General features: G+C 39.6%; 1 protein-coding gene across 1 annotated transcript in view; it reads right to left on the bottom strand.

Moving 5' to 3' along the window:
- The window catches only part of DROSHA (drosha ribonuclease III), a 105383-nt gene that overhangs the window by 60705 nt on the left and 25386 nt on the right, over positions 1 to 19292 (bottom strand). Inside the window, exons 11-15 of the mRNA XM_023757055.1 lie at positions 17046 to 17132; positions 14696 to 14782; positions 8979 to 9050; positions 7061 to 7142; positions 5818 to 5892 (exon numbers count right to left, since the gene is read on the bottom strand). Coding sequence (XP_023612823.1) covers positions 5818 to 5892; positions 7061 to 7142; positions 8979 to 9050; positions 14696 to 14782; positions 17046 to 17132 — 403 coding nt within the window. The remainder of the gene's footprint in view (positions 1 to 5817; positions 5893 to 7060; positions 7143 to 8978; positions 9051 to 14695; positions 14783 to 17045; positions 17133 to 19292) is intronic.

Genomic DNA, 19292 nt, shown 5'->3' with positions numbered 1-19292 from the left:
TATGATATTATCTCAATTGATATTTTTTTAAATTAAATCTTTATTGTTCAGATTATTACAGTTGTTCCTCTTTTTTTCCCCCATAGCTCCCCTCCACCCGGTTCCCACCCCACCCTCTGCCCTTACCCCCCCCCCCCACTGTCCTCATCCATAGGTGTACAGTTTTTTTCCAGTTTCTTCCCGCACCCCCCACATCCCTTTCCCCCTGAGAACTGTCAGTCCACTCCCTTTCTATGCCCCTGATCCTATTATATTCACCAGTTTATTCTGTTCATCAGATTATTTATTCACTTGATTTTTAGATTCATTTGTTGATAGATGTGCATTTGTTGTTCATAATTTTTATCTTTACCTTTTTCTTCTTCTTCCTCTTCTTAAAGAATACATTTCAACATTTCATATAATACCGGTTTGGTGGTGATGAACTCCTTTAGCTTTTCCTTATCTGTGAAGCTCTTTATCTGACCTTCAATTCTGAATGATAGCTTTGCTGGATAAAGTAATCTTGGTTGTAGGTTCTTGGCATTCATCACTTTGAATATTTCTTGCCACTCCCTTCTGGCCTGCATAGTTTCTGTTGAGAAATCAGCTGACAGTCGTATGGGTACTCCCTTGTAGGTAACTGACTTTTTTTCTCTTGCTGCTTTTAAGATTCTCTCTTTGTCTTTTGCTTTTGGCATTTTATTTATGATGTGTCTTGGTGTGGTCCTCTTTGGATTCCTTTTGTTTGGGGTTCTCTGTGCTTCCTGGACTTGTAAGTCTATTTCTTTCACCAGGTAGGGGAAGTTTTCTGTCATTATTTCTTCAAATACGTTTTCAATATCTCACTCTCTCTCTTCTTCTGGCACTCCCATAATTCGGATGTTGGTACACTTGAAGTTGTCCCAGAGGCTCCTTACACTATCTTCATATTTTTGGATTATTTTTTGTTTTTCCGGATGGGTATTTTTTGCTTCTTCATATTTCAAATCTTTGACTTGATTCTTGTGATCCTCTAGTCTGCTGTTGGGAGTCTGTATAATATTCTTTATTTCAGTCAGTGTATGCTTAATTTCTAGTTGGTCCTTTTTCATATCTTCGAGGGTCTCACTAGATTTATGGAGGGTCTCACTAAATTTATTGGTGGTTTCTAAAAGATTCTTGAGTAACATTATAACCGTGGTTTTGAACTCTATATCCAGTAGTTTGCTTTCATCCATTTCTTTCATGTGACCTGTTTTTCTGTCTCCTCATTTTGGCTGCTTCCCTGTGTTGACAGAGTGGCTTTCTGTGCTAGGTGTCCTATAGGGCCCAGTGGCTCAGCCTCCCCAATTACCTGAGGTGGACACTCTTGGTGCACCCCTTTGTGGGCTGTGTGAACAGTCTTGTTGTAGTTAAGCCTTGATTGTTGTAGGTATCACTGGGAAGAATTGACCTCCAGGCCAGTTGGCTGTGAGAATCAGCTGTGTCTACGGTGGGAGAACTGTGCTGGAGACAAGTGTGTCCCTTATGGATCTGAGTTGTAATCTGGATGGTCCCACTCTGACCACGGGTACACTGGCTCTTGGATCTCTAAGGAGGTGATAATTTAGCCTCTGCCTGAGACTACTCCGAAGGAGCTACGGAGAGATCTGCAGATTCCTCTTCTTTGTTTGGGGTTTGGAGGTGCCAGATGGGGCCCAGCTGTGAAGCAATGCAAGCTGCTGTGGGGCCTTGGGCCTTCTTTTGGATGTTCTGGGTCTCTCTGACTCAGCTGCAGCTTGTTAGGTAATTTTAAATTGCAAAAGGCCAGGTCATTCATATGCAAAAAGAGCTTGGGTGGGGTGGGGTCTCGGAAAATCAACAGGGCGGAGCTATGGCTGATCCTCAGTCCTGCCCTAAGAGGCCCCGGGTCTCAGTGTCCACGGTAATCGCTGCAAGCACCTCTGAGAGAAAGCCACCCTCGAGTTCCACCCGACGCCAGACAGTCCAGTTTCTCCCCGTATGAGTCTGGGTCCCCAGAGACTCGCCCGGAACTGGAGTTCAGAGCAGTCAGGAGCTTGAGACTCCCTCCCAATTGAAAAAGACAACCACGTCCTCAGTTGCCAGCCCTTTCCGCGTGTGCCTCCATACCTCTGCACTTTACTTCCGCACCTCCTCTGAGTCTCAGTGTGCTTTTCTCTTTCCTTCTAGTTGTAGACTTTCCACTCAGCCAGCCTTCCTGTGGTTCTGGATGGTGTCCGTTTGTCTTTTAGTTGTATTTTTGAAGTGGTTGTACAAGGCAGCAATTTCCGGTGTTTACCTATGCCGCCATCTTGGTTTCTCTCTTGATGTTTTTTTTCAAACCACGCTTGTCTCCCTGGGAATATTGAGATACACTCCCACCTGCTGGCCTCTGTCAGCCACAACTGAGAACTACTTCTCCAGGGTGGGGCAATTTCCAACAATCAATCTGCTAGATAATCAATTTGCAAAACTGATTCAGGATTTCCAAAGCTTTACTACAACAATGATACAAGCAATGAACAGGCTTTCCTGTACATGCAGCCTTCCTATCTTGAATTACACCAAGCCCCAGCCCCAGCTATAGTCAAATAAAACCTTAAACAGGCTCTAGGAGAGTTCATTTTAACTGTCTGACTGCTACAGGTAGAGGTAGGGATAGAAAAAACAAAATCAAAAAACAACACCACAAAAATTTGAAAAAAAAATCTTAATTTCAATCAACTGGTTGTTCTATGGTTTAACCTCTGGAAAACTGACCTTCATTGAATAATCCTTGATTTAAACTATAAGCTTAATTTTGAACAAATCTGTAGAAAGCGACTGAGATAGCTGTCTTTAAAACAGGTAAACTGGAAAACTGAAGAAAAAATATGATGCCTAGAAAACTTTCTATTAGAGATAATAAACTGAAATAAATGAAAAGAGAACGAGAGGACCGTGAAATACCTGAAATATATGAAAGCTGCTCATTCTCAGAGTAGTCCAAGTAAAATGCAAATGATAACAATGAGATGACCTTTTGCCTATTAGACAAACTATAGAAGACGAGTATTATTCAGTGTTGGCAGATGTACAGAAAATAGGTACTGTTAAAAATGTTGGTGACAACTACAAATTATGTGCTTTTTAGCGAGAACTTGGCCAGTATCTTTCCAAATTTAAAATGTGCATATTGTTGTAACAAATCATTTCACTTCTAGGAGTCTACCTTATAGAAACATTGACCTAAATGCAAAAGGCTAGATGCAAAAGACAATTCCTGAAGTATTTATGCAATGGGGAGAAAATAGCCATCTCCAAAATATTCTTCACTAGAAGAAATGTCGAAAAAAATTAGTGTCAGTTCATACTGTGGAATTCTATGTAAGTTTTACAGAATGAGGCGATGTATTTACATGGAGGATATCTGAAGTAGGTGAGTATAAAAGCAAGTTGCATAACATGTTGTTAGCCCACTGAAACAAAAAAGCATTAATTCTCCCTACACAGGTTAAAACAAATACAAATCAAACCACTCATAGCACCTACTCATTTTTACATGTCTAGAGGGGTGCTCATTTTTACAGTATACACATTTGTACTGTTTGTCACACACATGTGCACGCGCACACACACACACACACACACACACACACACCCCAAGTCAACCCAATTGAGGGCAGAGAAAACCCTTCAATTAACCCTTCAATTCACTTCAACCGTCTTTTCAATAAATGATGCTGGATCAATTGGATTTCCATACTGAAATCTGCAAGTTTCTCTAGTATATTTTCAAAGGGAAGTCTACTGAAAAAGTATATCTTGTTTGAAAAATAAATCAAAAGACCTCTTTTAGTGACAACATAAATTTTATCCCTAGTTATGGAAAACATTTTGTGAGAGTTAAAATCCCACAAAGTAAATATCTAATGTAAGATTTTTCTTTAAGATGCTTTTAAAACTGTCCACTTTGTCTTAGAGATTTGCTTGGTCATAAAATGCCTAGAGGCAGACAGTTACTGAAAGAAAAGGCTTTTCAACAAACTCACTGCAACACCATTTTATAATAAGTTCACTGCTAAGGTGCCATTATAAAATCAAAGATACACTCACTTGAGAGAAAAAAAAAGGACTCCTCAATAAAACAAAACCAGATGTACAAAGGGGGAAAGCTTTTGAATACATTTCCAAACAAAAAAAAAAATGATAACACTGAAAACATGAGCAACACTATTCTAAAATAAAAATAAGTCATTGTGACTGAATGCCTGGACCAAGGAAAGGACAAAATCCTGAGGACAATCTAAGCTAGAATAAATGGACAAGAAACAAAAGCCGCAAAGGGACACATCGGAGCTCAGAGGAAAGTTAAGGGCAGCTCAGCAGAGAGACAAGGTGAGGGCCCAGGCACCACCTTCAGGAAGAGACTAAAGCGTGTCCCCTGGATTTGGTCTTTGGGAGGCTGGCTTTTTTTCTTTAAATATGTTTTTATTGATTTTAGAGAGAGGAAGTGAGAGGGAGAGAGCGATAGAAACAACACCTCCTGCTGGGGATCAAGCCCACAACCGAGGCATGTACCCTGACCAGGAATTGAACCAGTGACCTCTTGGTGAATGGGCTGACGCTCAACCAATGAACTACACTGGCTGGGCTGGGAGGCTGGCTCCGACAGCAGCAGCAGTGGCAGGGTGGGGATGGGGTTAAGGGGGCGAGGTGCCATAGCAAAGGCAGGTGTGGCTGGACCAGGGTCTGACAGTCTCTAGGGTAAGTTCCAAGGCCTGAGAGGAAGGCTTCCTGCCCCAGAAGGACAGCAAGCATAAGGAGAAGCGCATGAGCCTAAGGCTAAACTTTTGAAACTGTGGATATGTAGCCTGGGCTGAAAGCTTACATGCTGAACAGGTGAAATTGTAGATCACAGATTTATTGCAGCTGCCAAACCTTTTCGCCAATATCACTGAGCAGCACACATATAGGGGGGAAAAAGGCAAATGGTGGAGTTGACATTTCCATGGAAGTTGGTGGTTAGCATAAGGCACCGAGGCCCCTAGAGCCGAGAGACAGAAGTCAGAGCACAGGACTTAATCGAGGAAGCAAAGAAAGGTGACTATGCAGAGAGCAAAAGGAAGATTCAAGTGGAAGCAAAGGAAATAAGGGCATGCATGGCCGGAAGTATGAGCATATCACTGGAAATACCAGTGAAGGAGAAACCAGAATGAGACCTGGGATGATTCCTTTAGGGTGGTGAAGACTCTGCAAACAAAAAGGCACCCAAAGATTTCATTACAAACCCAACCATTTTTAAAAACACCAAATATAATGCCATATCTCATAGCTAGACTCTCAAAAAAATTTTTCAAAAACAGTTAAAATGTTGCTTAAAAAACATGTCATATAGTTACTTATTTTAATTGAGTGAGAAAATAGTTTTTTCACTGTAAAATAAGTAGAAGTCTATGTCAAAAAAATAGAAAAAAGCAACTGCAATGCCACTACCTTCATACAACTACTATTGCAGTATTTTTTAGCATATAGTCAGATTGTATATAAAATGTTGTAATTATTGTTTTCCAATTAACTCTTTGCATTTTTAAGCCACATGCATATTTCCATATTAATTTTAACACGTGATACTTTATCAAGTGAAATTTCAAATTTTATCAATCAATTCTCCCACTGCTCATCTAGTTTGGGGCTACCATACATTACGTAAGGGTACACAGCAGCATGAGTAATTTTACATTTTACGCCTGACCTAGAAGTAGAAAATTACCAGTGTCTGTGGTGGGGAAGTTGTCCGAAAGACTGGAAGGAGAATGGCAGGCTTATTTTCAGACACACTATTTCCACGGGTCACAGACAAGCCAAAAGATTTACCTGGAAGGAATCTTACAAAACGTGGCATGAAATGAAATCTTGGGCAGCAGGGTGGGCTGTCTTCAAACAGAGGACCTACAGCAAACAAGTGGAAATACAAGAAAAAAAATTAATAAAAACAGGCTTAGAAAACAAATACTGCAACTTAATTCCTAAGATTCATTATAATGACAGACATCACTACAAGTAGGGGCATAAAAATAAAAAAAGGTCTTCTTCTTGTACATCAGTCCTGTGGTAACCACCACAAACATCCCAGAAAGACTGAAGTGAGGAGACTACCAATGTCAGAGGAGAATGAAAGCCCAAGGACATGTGCTTCATGGTACACTAGAGGCCTGGTGCACGAATTCGTTCATGGGTGGGGTCCAGCCAGCCCACTCCAACCAGGGCTGGGCCAGCCAGGGGGAGGGGCCATGGGCAGTTAGTCAGCCAGCCCCACTCCCGATGGGCGTGAGGAGGGGCAATTGAGGGTGGGGCCGCTGGGGGGAGGGGCCACAAGCAGTTGAACTACCGGTTGGAGGGACAATTTGCATATTAGCCTTTTATTATTTAGGAGGATAAGGGAAAACTATTTTTAGAAAGTCAAAACATAAAAAGATTTTTGTTATAACTGAACTACTGCATGATATAATATGCTTGTGTTTTAATTCCTTTCCATTTTAATCAACAGGACTGGAGAAAAATAGAGAGAAATACTACTAAAAACTTGGTTTGAAAAACCATTCATCAATACCCGGTTTAGCAAATAAATAAGTAACTGTCTGCTGGAATGCAGACACCTCCTAAGAGTAACTATTATCCAAGATCCAAGGACCAGGTGCCAATTCGATGTAGCTCTCAGGTTTTGAATTGTGTTTTGAAGGCAAAGCAAAGTTCTGTTTTGATAAACTGTTATCTTGGAAGTTCATATTACAGTAAAGTTCAATAGATTTAAAATATTAACTAATGAGGCTTTCACCAATGCACCTAAATCAATGTAATTACTTGTAATAACTGATACCATCTTCTTACATATCAGTTAGGTAACGGATAATGGTAATCTTAGGCAATAGACACCGTCAAACTCTATTAAAATAAGACCCATGAGAACTTATTCGTGTCAGATGATAGCAAGCATTCCTATGAATCACACTTTTCCCTGGGTATTTCAAAAAATAAGAGAAATTTCAATTATGTTCCCCCCACCATACACCACAATGTTCTTTCAGCATTACATTTTTCTTTAAATCCTATTATTTACCTTTAAGATTCCAGTCATACAATTCCAAAATATCTCTGAATAGGAATAATGAAAAGAGTTCAAGTCCCTTCACACAAAAATTCTGAAAAATAAACCAAAATCAAATTACTATAATAGTGCAAATATATATTAACTGAAGGTTCAACTTGTTCTAGTCAAGTGTCTTAAAGTGTCTGTTGAAACTATCCTAAAACCATGTACTTTCCTAAAAAGTTTGACCACCATCCTACAAAGAACAGCTCATTTGCTTGAGAGACAAATGAAGTAGGCAAGCGTGGCTTTAGGTTTCCTAAGAAAATGTGAGCACAGCCCTTCCCAATGTACGAGGAAAATGATGTGAAATTAAAACACTAAGTCATCTTATGAAGGGAGTGGAACCAGAGACATGGAAGCATGGAACTGAGTGCGGCGGGTTCGATTCCGGTCAAGGGCATGTACCTGGGTTGCGGGCACATCCCCAGTGGGGGGTGTGCAGGAGGCAGCTGATCGATGTTTCTCTCTCATCGATGTTTCTATCTCTCTGTCTCTCTCCCTTCCTCTCTGTAAAAAATCAATAAAATATATTTAAAAAAAAAAAAAAAGAATTATTATTAAAAAATAAAATAAAATAAAATAAAATAAAACAAAAATGAAGTCGTCTTTATGTCATATTTTTCTAACCCAATTATAAAATCAGGATCTCCTGGGGACTTTTTGTTAATTCAAATGACACACACACACACACACATATATATGCCAGCAGGCTCTGATAGGTTTGTCCCGCTCACTCCACCCCTGTTCCCTGCCATCCCCCAAACACACCTAAAATCACTGTTATAGTGACCATAAACAGAGGTCTTTCATGCCAAAAAGTTAAAATTCTTAATGAAGGCAAATAAAGGGCTACAAAAAACTACAAAACTTTGGATGAAAATTTCTCCAGTAAACAAGCTTAACAGATGATATATTTGCAACTAAGACATGTCTCATAATTCTTCCTTCCTATTTGTTTTGCTCAGGGTTCATAAATCACCCTGCGTGAGATAACTCCAGACGCATAAACCTTTACAATAGCAAATGAAGGCTTATGACCTTAAAAATCGAAAGGAAGCAAAAAGCCCTTTTAAGCTAGAGAATGAGGGGGGTGGCCCTTTCTCTTTAATTCTTTTTGAAAGACAGGTAGAATTACCAGGACTTGCTTTGAATGAAGTAGGTGCAAACTAAGCATGTATGTCATGCTTATCAATTCCCGCTGGTGCTCGGCTGCCCATGACAGAGCTGCGCTGTTAAACAAGGTTTGCAAGGAGAGCCGGGGGCTCAGGAAATCGACCCCAACTCCAGCACAAGGTTAAGTGCACAGGCTTGTTTGCTGTCTAGTTGTTATTTCTTCGTGTGACTTGTTGACATCACTAAATTCAAGATCAGGCAATGAATCATTGTGAGATTCACATTAATCTTGCTTTGGAATTTTAAACCTCTTGCATATATTTAGATAAATCTGCTGCTGAGCAGCCGCAATGAAAAACAATTAGGAAAAATATGTAAATATATGGGAAGAAAAATGAACCAAGCACCGATCTTGTCATTGGAGATAATGAATAAGATTATTCCAACAGCTATCAGATTCGGTTTCACTACCCTAATTTCCTCTGATAACAACCAGTAATCAAAATCTGTCCCCTATCCAAAACAAACCAGAAATGAACGTAAAGTTACTATCAGTAGATGCAAAACAAGGAGAAATGGATTCAGAAGTTGAAAAATGGCCTGAATTTTAACCTTGTTCCTAGAGCTCCATCTCACTGACCCTTGTAACAGTGACCACAAAACTTTAGGGGTATTTCTGAGGCCAAAGCCAGAGCTGGCCATGTCCAATGCTTTCAAGATATAAGCGTAGAATAAACAGAAGACAAAGCTGCTAAGCCATCTTCTGCCTTACCTCAGGCATCATCTCTTCGATGAAATGGATCGTGTAGTCTATGTTGAATCTGATCACTTTACACAGCGGAATCTGCAAGAATAAGAAGAGGTTCAGTCTGCAACACCATCCCGGAGGCTCACAATGAGCATGTGTTGGCAACCTGACCCAGAAGGCCATGACCCAAACGAGAAAGTTCCACTTAATCTAAACTGCTCACAATGCTGCAGGCGAGCTTGACCACAACGGCTGGGTTTTCATGGCAGGCACCCAGCTGGCGCTGCCTCTACAGGAAACCTGCATAATGCTGGTGCTTAATTAACTGTATGAGCAACAACACAAACGTGACAAGAACCCATTAAATCCAACCAAATTGCCTCTAGAGAATTAATAAAACCACTTAAATACTTATTTTTCTCGTGTTTTTTTTTTCTTAATCTTTCAGAACTTTGGCTTTTCAGGCAGATCAGGGATAGCAGGCTGACAACTCATCGGTTACAGATTCCTAAGTCACTACACGCACACAAGTCCAGCTGTCTATCTGGCTCCGGAGCAAAACCAACCGTGGTAATAATCATAATAAAGCATGATATGAATAACAACAGATAGCATTTCCTGAGCCAGGCGCTATTCTAATGCTTCACATATGGTCACCCATGTAGCCACCCCTATGAGATAGGCACAATTTATTATCCCCCTTGTACAGTGGAGGAAACTGAGGCAGAGTCATCAGGTACCTTGCCTAAGGTAACCGGTAGCTGGTGAGTTCAGAAATGTTGCTCTAGACTCCAGCCAGCTCTAAGCCACTAGAGTATAATACCTCTCATCGCCTGTTGTAATACTCAGGGTTCATGTGAAAATGAAGGAAGGCTCATGTTAAATAACCCCACACCTGTCTTGTTTTACCAATGTGTCATCAGACACTAGCCTAGTGCCTAGACATAGCAGGTTTTCCTTGAGTATACTTGTGAATGAGGGAGGAATGAGAAAGGGAGGCTGTGGAGTTACCGCAGTGGTAGCCCTAGAGATGTGTTAAGTTGGTTTTTCTAGGCACTCAATCTGTCTGTCCAGAAGACAATTTTATATAAATGTAACCGTTTTTACAAACCATAGCAATCAGAAAGAAACACATTTTAATTCTAACCAAAGGAATGGTAAGAAAAACAAAAATAGTCTTAGGAATGGTAAGAAAAACAAAAATAGTCTTATAATGCCATCTACTGGAAACTTTTTCTCAGAAATGAAATTTAGTTCTTAGGTGCTTTTTCATTTTTTAAAAGGATAACGGCTAATTTGAGTAAAATTCACATTTTAATAAGAGATCCATGTGATAATAAATGAGTTCTAAAGCCACTAACATTTTAAGGTCTTTTTAGTCCTATATTTAAAAATGATGTGAGAGCTACAAATTTGGGCATCATTCATATTTTGTAAATACCTATTCTTTGCTAACAATGATGTTAGGTTCACAATTACCCTAAAAGAAGTCGCAGCCCCTACCATTTTAAAAGGCAAGGATCTAAAAGAAGAACATGGTACAATGTAACTTGTAAGTACAATTAAAAACAAATATGCAAACGGAGAGTATAAAGTTCCAAAGGACCAAAGGAGGTAACATTTGAGTTGAGTCTTCAAAGAGGGGCAGGGATTTTCCAGGTCATCCAGAAAAACTAACTTGGGGAAAAGCAGGCATTTAGTTTCGAGCAAGACAGAGAGAAGGGAGCCCGGGGAATAACAAGTGATTTAGCTGTTCAGGAATAAAATGGGTGGAGAGAGAGAAGCAAGGTATTTCTAGACAGGAAAGTATGAACTGTATCAGTGGTCGCCAACCAGTGGTCTGTGAGGTCCGAAAGGTTGGCGACCATTGAACTATATTATGCAAATTTTACAAACAATGTAAAGGATTCAGGGCTTATCCTATCAGTGAGAAGTCATTCAAGCAGTTTAAGGGAGAGACCATCACAGTTCACACTTTGGATGAGTGGCTATGTAAACGGTGCGGGGATGGTCTGGACGGAGCGAGGCAGGAAACTAGAAGACCAGAGTCTAATGAAACAGTCCAGGAGTCAAATGAAGAGAAGACTGGAAAGGAGGGGAATATTTTAAACATAAGAGATGTTACTGAAATACACAGTGACCGTTCTGATGTGGAGGCAAGAAAGAAGAATAGGGAATAATTTCTGGGTTTCTGGCCTACGTGACCAGACACATCACAATGGCATTAATACAAAGAAATTCATGGGGTGCTCCCCGCGTACTCAAACTCAGTCTGTGGGAAAGATGACGAGTTCGGTTTCACACAGGTTGAGGATGAGGTACCTGAGGGGACATTAAGGTGGGTGTGCCCAACAGGCAGTCTAAAGTTGCCGTGTGAAGCATGGAGCCCTATGTCACAGCTATAAATATCAATTTGGCGGGGATCAGGATACACATAGGAGGAAAAACCGTGGGTGAGCCTCCCTTACTCAGGGAGAGGGTATCCGAAAGAGAAAGGACCAGAGGCCGTGGGAGCAGTAGGGAGCCAGGCAGAGAGAGAGCACAGTGTCAGCCTGAGCCCTTCTCAGACACACCATTGGGAAGGCAGGATCTCCTCTGCTAGTCAAACGTTCCTCTTCTCTAAGACACAGAGAGAACTGGTCATTTGCCAACATAATCGGAATCTTGACTGATTGGAAGCTTAACTGGCCAATCAAATAATATAAATACCTACCATCATTTCTTAAAACATCTTTGGACACTGGCTGACACTAACACCTATCTCACCATACCAAAAACGAGCAAAAAAAACCCCCAAAAACAAACAAACAAACAAAAACCACTCCTAAAGAAAACACCCCTTTCAAAAATAAAGATAAGTTTAAAAAAGAAAAAGAAAACTTCCTCAACTCTACTACTTCCAGACACTAAATGACCAAATCCAGCCCAGTGAGGCTTCTGGAAATGGGAAGCCCATGAAGGCAGGAGGAAATGGTCAGGGGGCTTCCTGGGGCTTTTGTGGACAGGATAAAGTATTATGCACCTAATATGTTTATCTTTATAATTTTGGTTATATTGTCAAAGCCCTTAGTAGCATCAGGTATTATAAGTACTAGTAACTGTACTACATAAAAGAATTAAATTCTCCCGGAATGCTCTATACTAAGCCAACAAGGCTTTCCATCCACTTCAATTCCAGTTCTGAAGAGAACTTGTCAGAACTAGATTTGGTTGAGATTCTCACATTACAATCATTTGCATGCCATTCTTCCTGATGTGCTCTCTCCAACAAGAAAATGAATCAGATCAGTGCAGTGATTTAATAATTCCCTTTCTTGGGAGGTTATTTCAAATTCAAGAGGCCTTTGATGGATCTAATTCCTATGAACTGTACAACACTCAGCTTAATACTTGATTTATTTTATCAACATCTCTAACATAAATGATGGGGCTTATCTTCTCATTACAGAGTTAAGTTCTCAAATTTTGAGAACTTGAATATTTTTATATAAAATATATGCAGAAGCCCAGGAAATTTTCAGTCCTATATTTTATTTTATGATAACAGTAACAACTGCAATTAATTTAGCATTAACAGCCTATCAGTGCCTGAGGAATTTTAATAAAGCTCATAGAATCACTTGTCCAAAGTCACACAGATATTAAGAATTAGTTTTTAAAAACAAAAAAGAATTAGAAGATGCAAACCCAGGTCTTTCTGACATATTTTCCAAACTAAGAAGTTCAATATTTGTTGTATGCCAACCACTGTATGATAAACACTTTTCATGTTTCATCTCATTTTTTTTACAAAAGCCTATTGCTAAAACTAATACCTCTATCTTAAGATAAGAAAGGCTTATAAAGACTGAAATGTCAAATCATACAGATAGTAAGAGGAATTCAATAATGTTTAAAACTTTGGTCTCTCTGAAGCCAAACTGCTTTCCTTCTTTAATGAAGGTGATCCTAAAAGTTAAAGTAAGATCTACACTATTCTAGGGAATTAAAAAATAAGATAGATATTTTGAAATATTTTCATGGTAACTAAATTATTTGTTTTGCAAATCCTTTGAAGGGCAAAAAAGAGAGAAGTGCAATAGGGAGGGGAAGTTGGACTAGAGGACTTCTAAAAGCCTTTCCTACTCTAAGACTAGGAGATTTGATGTCACAAAAGGTCTGAGTGCCTCACTGAGACATTTAAAAAAAGACAACAGCCCTGGCCAGTGTGGCTCAGTTACTAGAACATTGTCCCATGCACAGAAAAGTTGCTGGTTTGATTCCCGGTCAGGGCACATGCCCAGGCTATGCTTCTGTCCCCGGACGGGGTACTTACGGGAGGCAACCGATCAATGTTTCCCTCTCACATCACTGTTTCTCTCTCTCTTTCTCTCTCTCTCTCTCACTCTCTCTCTTCAAAAAAAAAATAATTAAAAAAAATAGATATTTACAAAGACAACAAAACCATCAAAATTCAAAAACCTCCTAATGCCTTTTCATATAGATTAAGAATAGTCCAATATAAAATTATGTCACTATGTAAGGTGACAAATGTTAACTAGACTCATTGTGGTAATCATTTCACAATATTGAACCATTATGTTGAACACCTGAAACTAATACAATGTTAAATATTAATTATACCTAATTAAAAAAAATAAAGAATGGTCCAATATTATACCCTTTTGTATACTATGGTCCATCCTGGAGGTAAACGTGGTATGTATTATCAAATGATTTTATTTTTACATTTACAATGTACTCATCTTCTCAAAGAAAACTGTCTAGGATAAAATATACTGTGGAATAAAAACAATAAAAAGACAATTTGTTTTAAATTAGTATCACTACTATGGAATCATGTCCACTTATAAAGAAAAAAAGAAAGGATAGAAAGAAACAAGGTTTGGCAAAGATGTGAATCTTCACTCTCCAGAGGAACAGAATTTCAAGTTTTAAATAAACAATACTAAAATAACTTTTCAAACTGTATAATTTCTTGTAACCAAACCAGAAAGGTTAGAGAACATTCTATTTCGAGGTAGCTACACCATAGCTATAACTCAGTAAGTTCTATAATGACGTCTAGGCTGGATGAAGTATACTGCTGCACTCTCCCTGAGCCGCCAGCAAATTCACTCCATGACAATTCCCAAGACTGCCAGCTCTGAGACAAAGCTTTAGACTCATAGATACAGAACTTCCATTTGAACCGCTTACTAACAGAGCAGCCTTAATACCTGTATAAAAACATCATAGATCTGTATGTCAGGCAAAGTCCCTTAAAGAAGACATATTCCTGGTATTCAAAAGCAGAAAACTGCATGAAATTAATTCAGATTCCAGATGTCCTAAACCAGCTCTATTTCTTTTTCTATTGCTCAGAGACTAAACAGCAAGTTCTTCTTAAAACTTTCCAACTTTCCTTTGAAGGACACCCACCCCCAAATAGCTCTGACACGTTACTCCACAGTTAATCCTTCTTTTTCAATCTTTCACACTCTCAAAATGTTATTCTGACACGTTTACTTACACCATTTAATGGGAAACAAACCTGTGACTCATTAGCACAGATGTCACACTCCCACCTGACACAGACTGCCATAGACTTCCTGCAGCTCAGGCAGAGGGAGGACACAAAGTAAATGTTACTTAGAAGTCAGGAGAAAGGAAATTTATTTTGATTTTTAGAACAATGAAGGGAGGACAGGGAAGGTGGGGGTGCAGGGACAGGAAAAGCCAGCCAATGAGCACATACTTACATTAGTTAGAGGGGCGTGTGCAAACATAGAAAATCCTTCAAAGATATACTCATGGTCATCATATTCTATAACAGTGGGCCTGTCAGTCTGAAAGCAAACAGAAACACACACTTGAATTAAATAACAGCATGATTTGCATGTGCAGATATTCATCAGGACACACAGCAACCACCAGGAAAAATATCAGGACTCCACAAACTTTCTTAATGTTTGTCCAAACACTAGGGAGAACTTAAAAGTTTAATTTTAGGAGAAATTGTCTGGCTTGGTGGAATTCTCTGGCTTCAGTAATATTTATATACTGAGACAATCAAGACATTTTGTTACAGATGCCAGAAAGGGGGGGAAAGGCTATCTGACTTCATTTTCTAGGAACTTGCTGTATTTAACCCACAATACTACCAGTCCTGTTCTTATTGATCTATATTTCTGAACTAACAGAAGTCCTAACAAGAATAAGATAATAACGCAGCTGACTCAAAGCTCGAAGTGAAAAAAAGACTCAGCATCATGATGGTCAAGAGTAGACTAACCACCTGGAAGGCTCTGAAAGGGCCAGGTGCCAGATCTCAGCCCTCACAGTTCCATTCCCAGGCCTTCCAAGGAGAAGCAACCCACCAAATTTGCAACAAATCAATTCCTGCATGATGCCCAAGATCTTAATTACTGGAAACTGAATCTGTAATTAAAACATACAAATGTTGCTCTATGCATGAGACTCTTCCTTATGCCATTCTTATAACCCACCATTTTTAATCCTAAATGCTAAATATGGAATTATCAAGACTAATAACCTAAAAGATATGTTTTTTACATAGGTACTGAACATTTCGCGCGCGCGCACGCACACACACACACACACACACACACACACACACAAAGAACTTGACAGGGAGAGAACTAAAGAATATCCAAATGTACGTTATTTGTTTTGTCAATATTACTGTTACTTTCTATTTGAATAATTCAACAAAGTTGGTCTAAATTAAATATAATAAAAAGAACTTCTAATGAAATAATCATGGTACAACACTCTGGAAAACAGTTTGGTAGTTCTTCAAATATTAAATATAGAGTTACCAAACAATCCAGCACCCCAGTCCTGGGTTTATGCCCAAGACAAATGAAAACATACATCCACACAAAAACTTGTCCACAAACATTCACAGAAGCATTTTTCATAATAGCCAAAAAGTGGAGACCACCCAAATGTTCATCAACTGATGAATGGATAAATAAAATATAGTATATCCATAGAATGGAGTATTATTTGGTCATAAGAAGGAATGAAGTTGCATGTTACAACATGGGTGAATCTTGGAAACCCTATGCTAAGTGAAATCAGAAGCCAAAAAGATGATATATTGTATGGTCCCATTCATATTAAATATCTAGAATAGGCAAATAATAGAAAGCATCTTATTGGTTGCTGAAGGCTGGGGGTGGGAAAGAATTGACTGCTGCTGAGTACAGGGTTTCTTTTGGAAATGATGAAAATGTTCTAAAATTAGACTGTGATGATGGTTTCACAACTCAGTGAAAAGATGAAATATAAAATATACACTTTAAATGGGTACATTTTAAGGTATATGAATTATAGCTCAATAAAGTTGTTAAAATATATAATTATTAATATCTAACTTTGAAATTGAAATCTCTTGATGATACAAGTAACCAGAACTAATACAATTTTATATTATGAAAGGCAGTATAACATAGTGGAATAGCATACAGCCATACGCAATGGTGTCAGACTGCATAGGTTCAAATCTGTACTCTGCCACTTCCTACCTGAATACTAGTAATCTTGAGCAAGCTACTTAACCTCATCTGTAAAATATGTTCTACTGCTCCACCTGTAAAATGGAGATAACAGTGTCTGCTTCATCAGTTTGTTGTGAGAGATAAGTTAATACATGTCAAATACTCAGAATGGTGCCCAATACCATAGTCAACAAGTATTAAGTATTATTATTACTGAAATACTGGTAGATACAATAGATGTTCTTGTTTGGGTCACTAGATAACATATTATCTATTTGCTGATTTTTAAGAGATGTGAAATTGTTCTATGCATTCTTCCAACTCCACAATGCCACAATTTTTTGACTATTATGTGGTACCAACAATATAAATGAAAAAAAGTACCAAAAATAATCTGGTAAAAAGGTAAAAATAAACGTCATTATGATGAAGGCCAATTTTATCAACATAGAAATAGGATATTTTAAAAGAAAGAACATTTAAGAACTGAATCAATATTTAGTCTATTCACATTTTAACCTAGTTACACACATTCAACCTATTTACATTTTAAAATAAATGAAATCTGATTTTGTAAGGAACTTACTAAGAAGTTTGTAGGAGGGGAGACTGTAATTCGATAGTGGAAAAGTCTGCCAGCATTGTTGGTCATAGGACGACAGGGCTTGATGGCCTGAGAGAAAGAACATAAGTGATATTGAAAGTAAATAAGCAAAGTATTTTTATTTAAATTAGACTGTATTTTCTAGCTGCATGTCTAACTACAGAGGTTCCTTCACCGGCTAGCAGGAAAGAATAGTATTCACTCTACCGTTAATTAGACGAATAAAAAAGGGCTGGCTGTATTCAATTCATTTCTTCATGTGCAATAGGACAGTTTGAGACAACATAAAGATCTTTATAGATCTAAATTTATATTCTTTTTTTGGTAAAATAACACAATAATTGAACTTTGGCTAAACTCCCAATAAACTGAAAAAAAGGGGCAGGAAAAATCACCTCCGGGGGATTAGCAGGTTTTAATGGGGGTGGGGGAGATAGTGAAAAGATTAAACATGCTGGTGAAAACAGGAGGGACCAGAAATGAAGAAGCGTGAGAGGTGGTGGGACAGGATATCATGGAGCTTAAGTCAGGAAAAGGAAAACTGACAGCGAGCAAAAGAAGCATCAGTGGACTGAACCGTGGGTGTGCCGTGACAGACACAGAGAGGCGTGCCCCAGACCATGCACGGAAGGACCGCTGCCCACTGTGGAGAGAAGTATGAAGGCCCAGTCAGCGAAGCCCAAGTCAATGGACAATACTCATTCCTCGGCTGATGGGGCTTTGTTGGGGCTGACTCATAGTTTGATTAATCCCTCTGTCCAATCCTGCTTATACCTTCTTCCTTTCAAAGAAACATCATGCGCCCCAAACTCCATCTTAGCATCTGCTTCTGGAAAATCCAGTGTGGGACAGTTGGTACCAAGAGTGACCCAAAAAAGCAGGAGAGATAAGATGGGGTTTGGGAGAGAAATCACTTACCCTGCAACTGGCAATAAAGACCCCATCATGGGGGTAGGTGGAGCACACAGCCCCTGGCACCGGATGGCACACCTACTGAAACTTTCAAAGACGATGAAATGGGAGGCTGCACCAATGGAAGCAGGTGTTTAAGACTATGAGAGAATAGTAGCTCTAAGGACAATGGATAGATGGCTACTCTACCATACTCCTCAAACTTTAGTGAAAGCACCTGAAGGGCTTGCTAAATCTCAGACTGCTTGCTCCCCATCTCCAGAGTTGGACTCAGAAGCTGAAGCAGCTGAGAACCTACATTTCTAACAAGTTCCCAGGTATATGAATTAATCTACAGCAGGGATGGGAACTTATTTTCTGCCAAGGGTCATTTAGATACTTATAACATCATTCTCGGGCCATACAAGATTATCAACTTAAACATTAGCCTGCTATACTTGGTCAAACATTTCATTAACTCACCCCTAATGCCTTGGCAGGGCCAGACCAAATGATTTCATAGGCATCATAAGATCCACAGGCTGGACGTCCCCCACCCCTGCTCTATAGAAGTGAACAGCAGAGGAGAAAGGAAACTGAAAGCCAGATGGGAAAACTAGAGGGTGTGCTGGGACACACAAAGAAGCTCTCACCTGCAGTGAGAGGTCAGAGCAAATCAGGACCAAGCCCAGGGCTTATCAAAGTCAGAGTGGGTGGACCTAAAAGACAATTAACAGCCAACCAAGATAGGTCTGCTATGCCAAAGTCAGGGACCAGAAAACATCCCCACTCCAGTACCGAATCAGTCTCCCCTCCTGGCTGACAGACCTATAATTAGGGTCATTTCCCCGGCATAGCCTAGCTGGGGAGGTGCTGGGAGGAGTTTATGCCCAGAGGGCCTGTAAGCACTAGCCAGCGTGTGCCAGCAGGAGTCTGCACAGGACCGGAGGCTGAGAGTGCCTGACCAAAAGGGCCAGAACACACAACTGGTTAAGGAAGACTTTACTGACTTGGGAGCATTCGGGATGCCAGGATGCCAGGAGATGCTGGCAACCCCTTTCTAGGGTGTCTCCCAAAAGCATGAAAAAGTGATGGCCCACACAGAGTACAGTCAAAATACCAAAACTGTCATGATGGACAGAGGAGGAAGAAATCCAAAGATTCAAAGAAGTGGGCACATTGGAATGGACATAATAGCTATGACTGAAAAAATATACCAGATAATCATATTCTATGGGAAGTACAGAGGACAGGACAGCTACCAGGATCAAAAGGAATGTGCTGGTTCAGGGGTGGCCTTCTGTCATTCAGACAGTCATTCAGTGTCTGAGAGTGTCT

The sequence above is a fragment of the Myotis lucifugus genome, unplaced genomic scaffold (genome assembly GCF_000147115.1).
Source record: "Myotis lucifugus unplaced genomic scaffold, Myoluc2.0 scaffold_0, whole genome shotgun sequence".
NCBI lineage: Eukaryota > Metazoa > Chordata > Mammalia > Chiroptera > Vespertilionidae > Myotis > Myotis lucifugus.
This window is presented reverse-complemented; position numbering and strand designations above follow the sequence as displayed.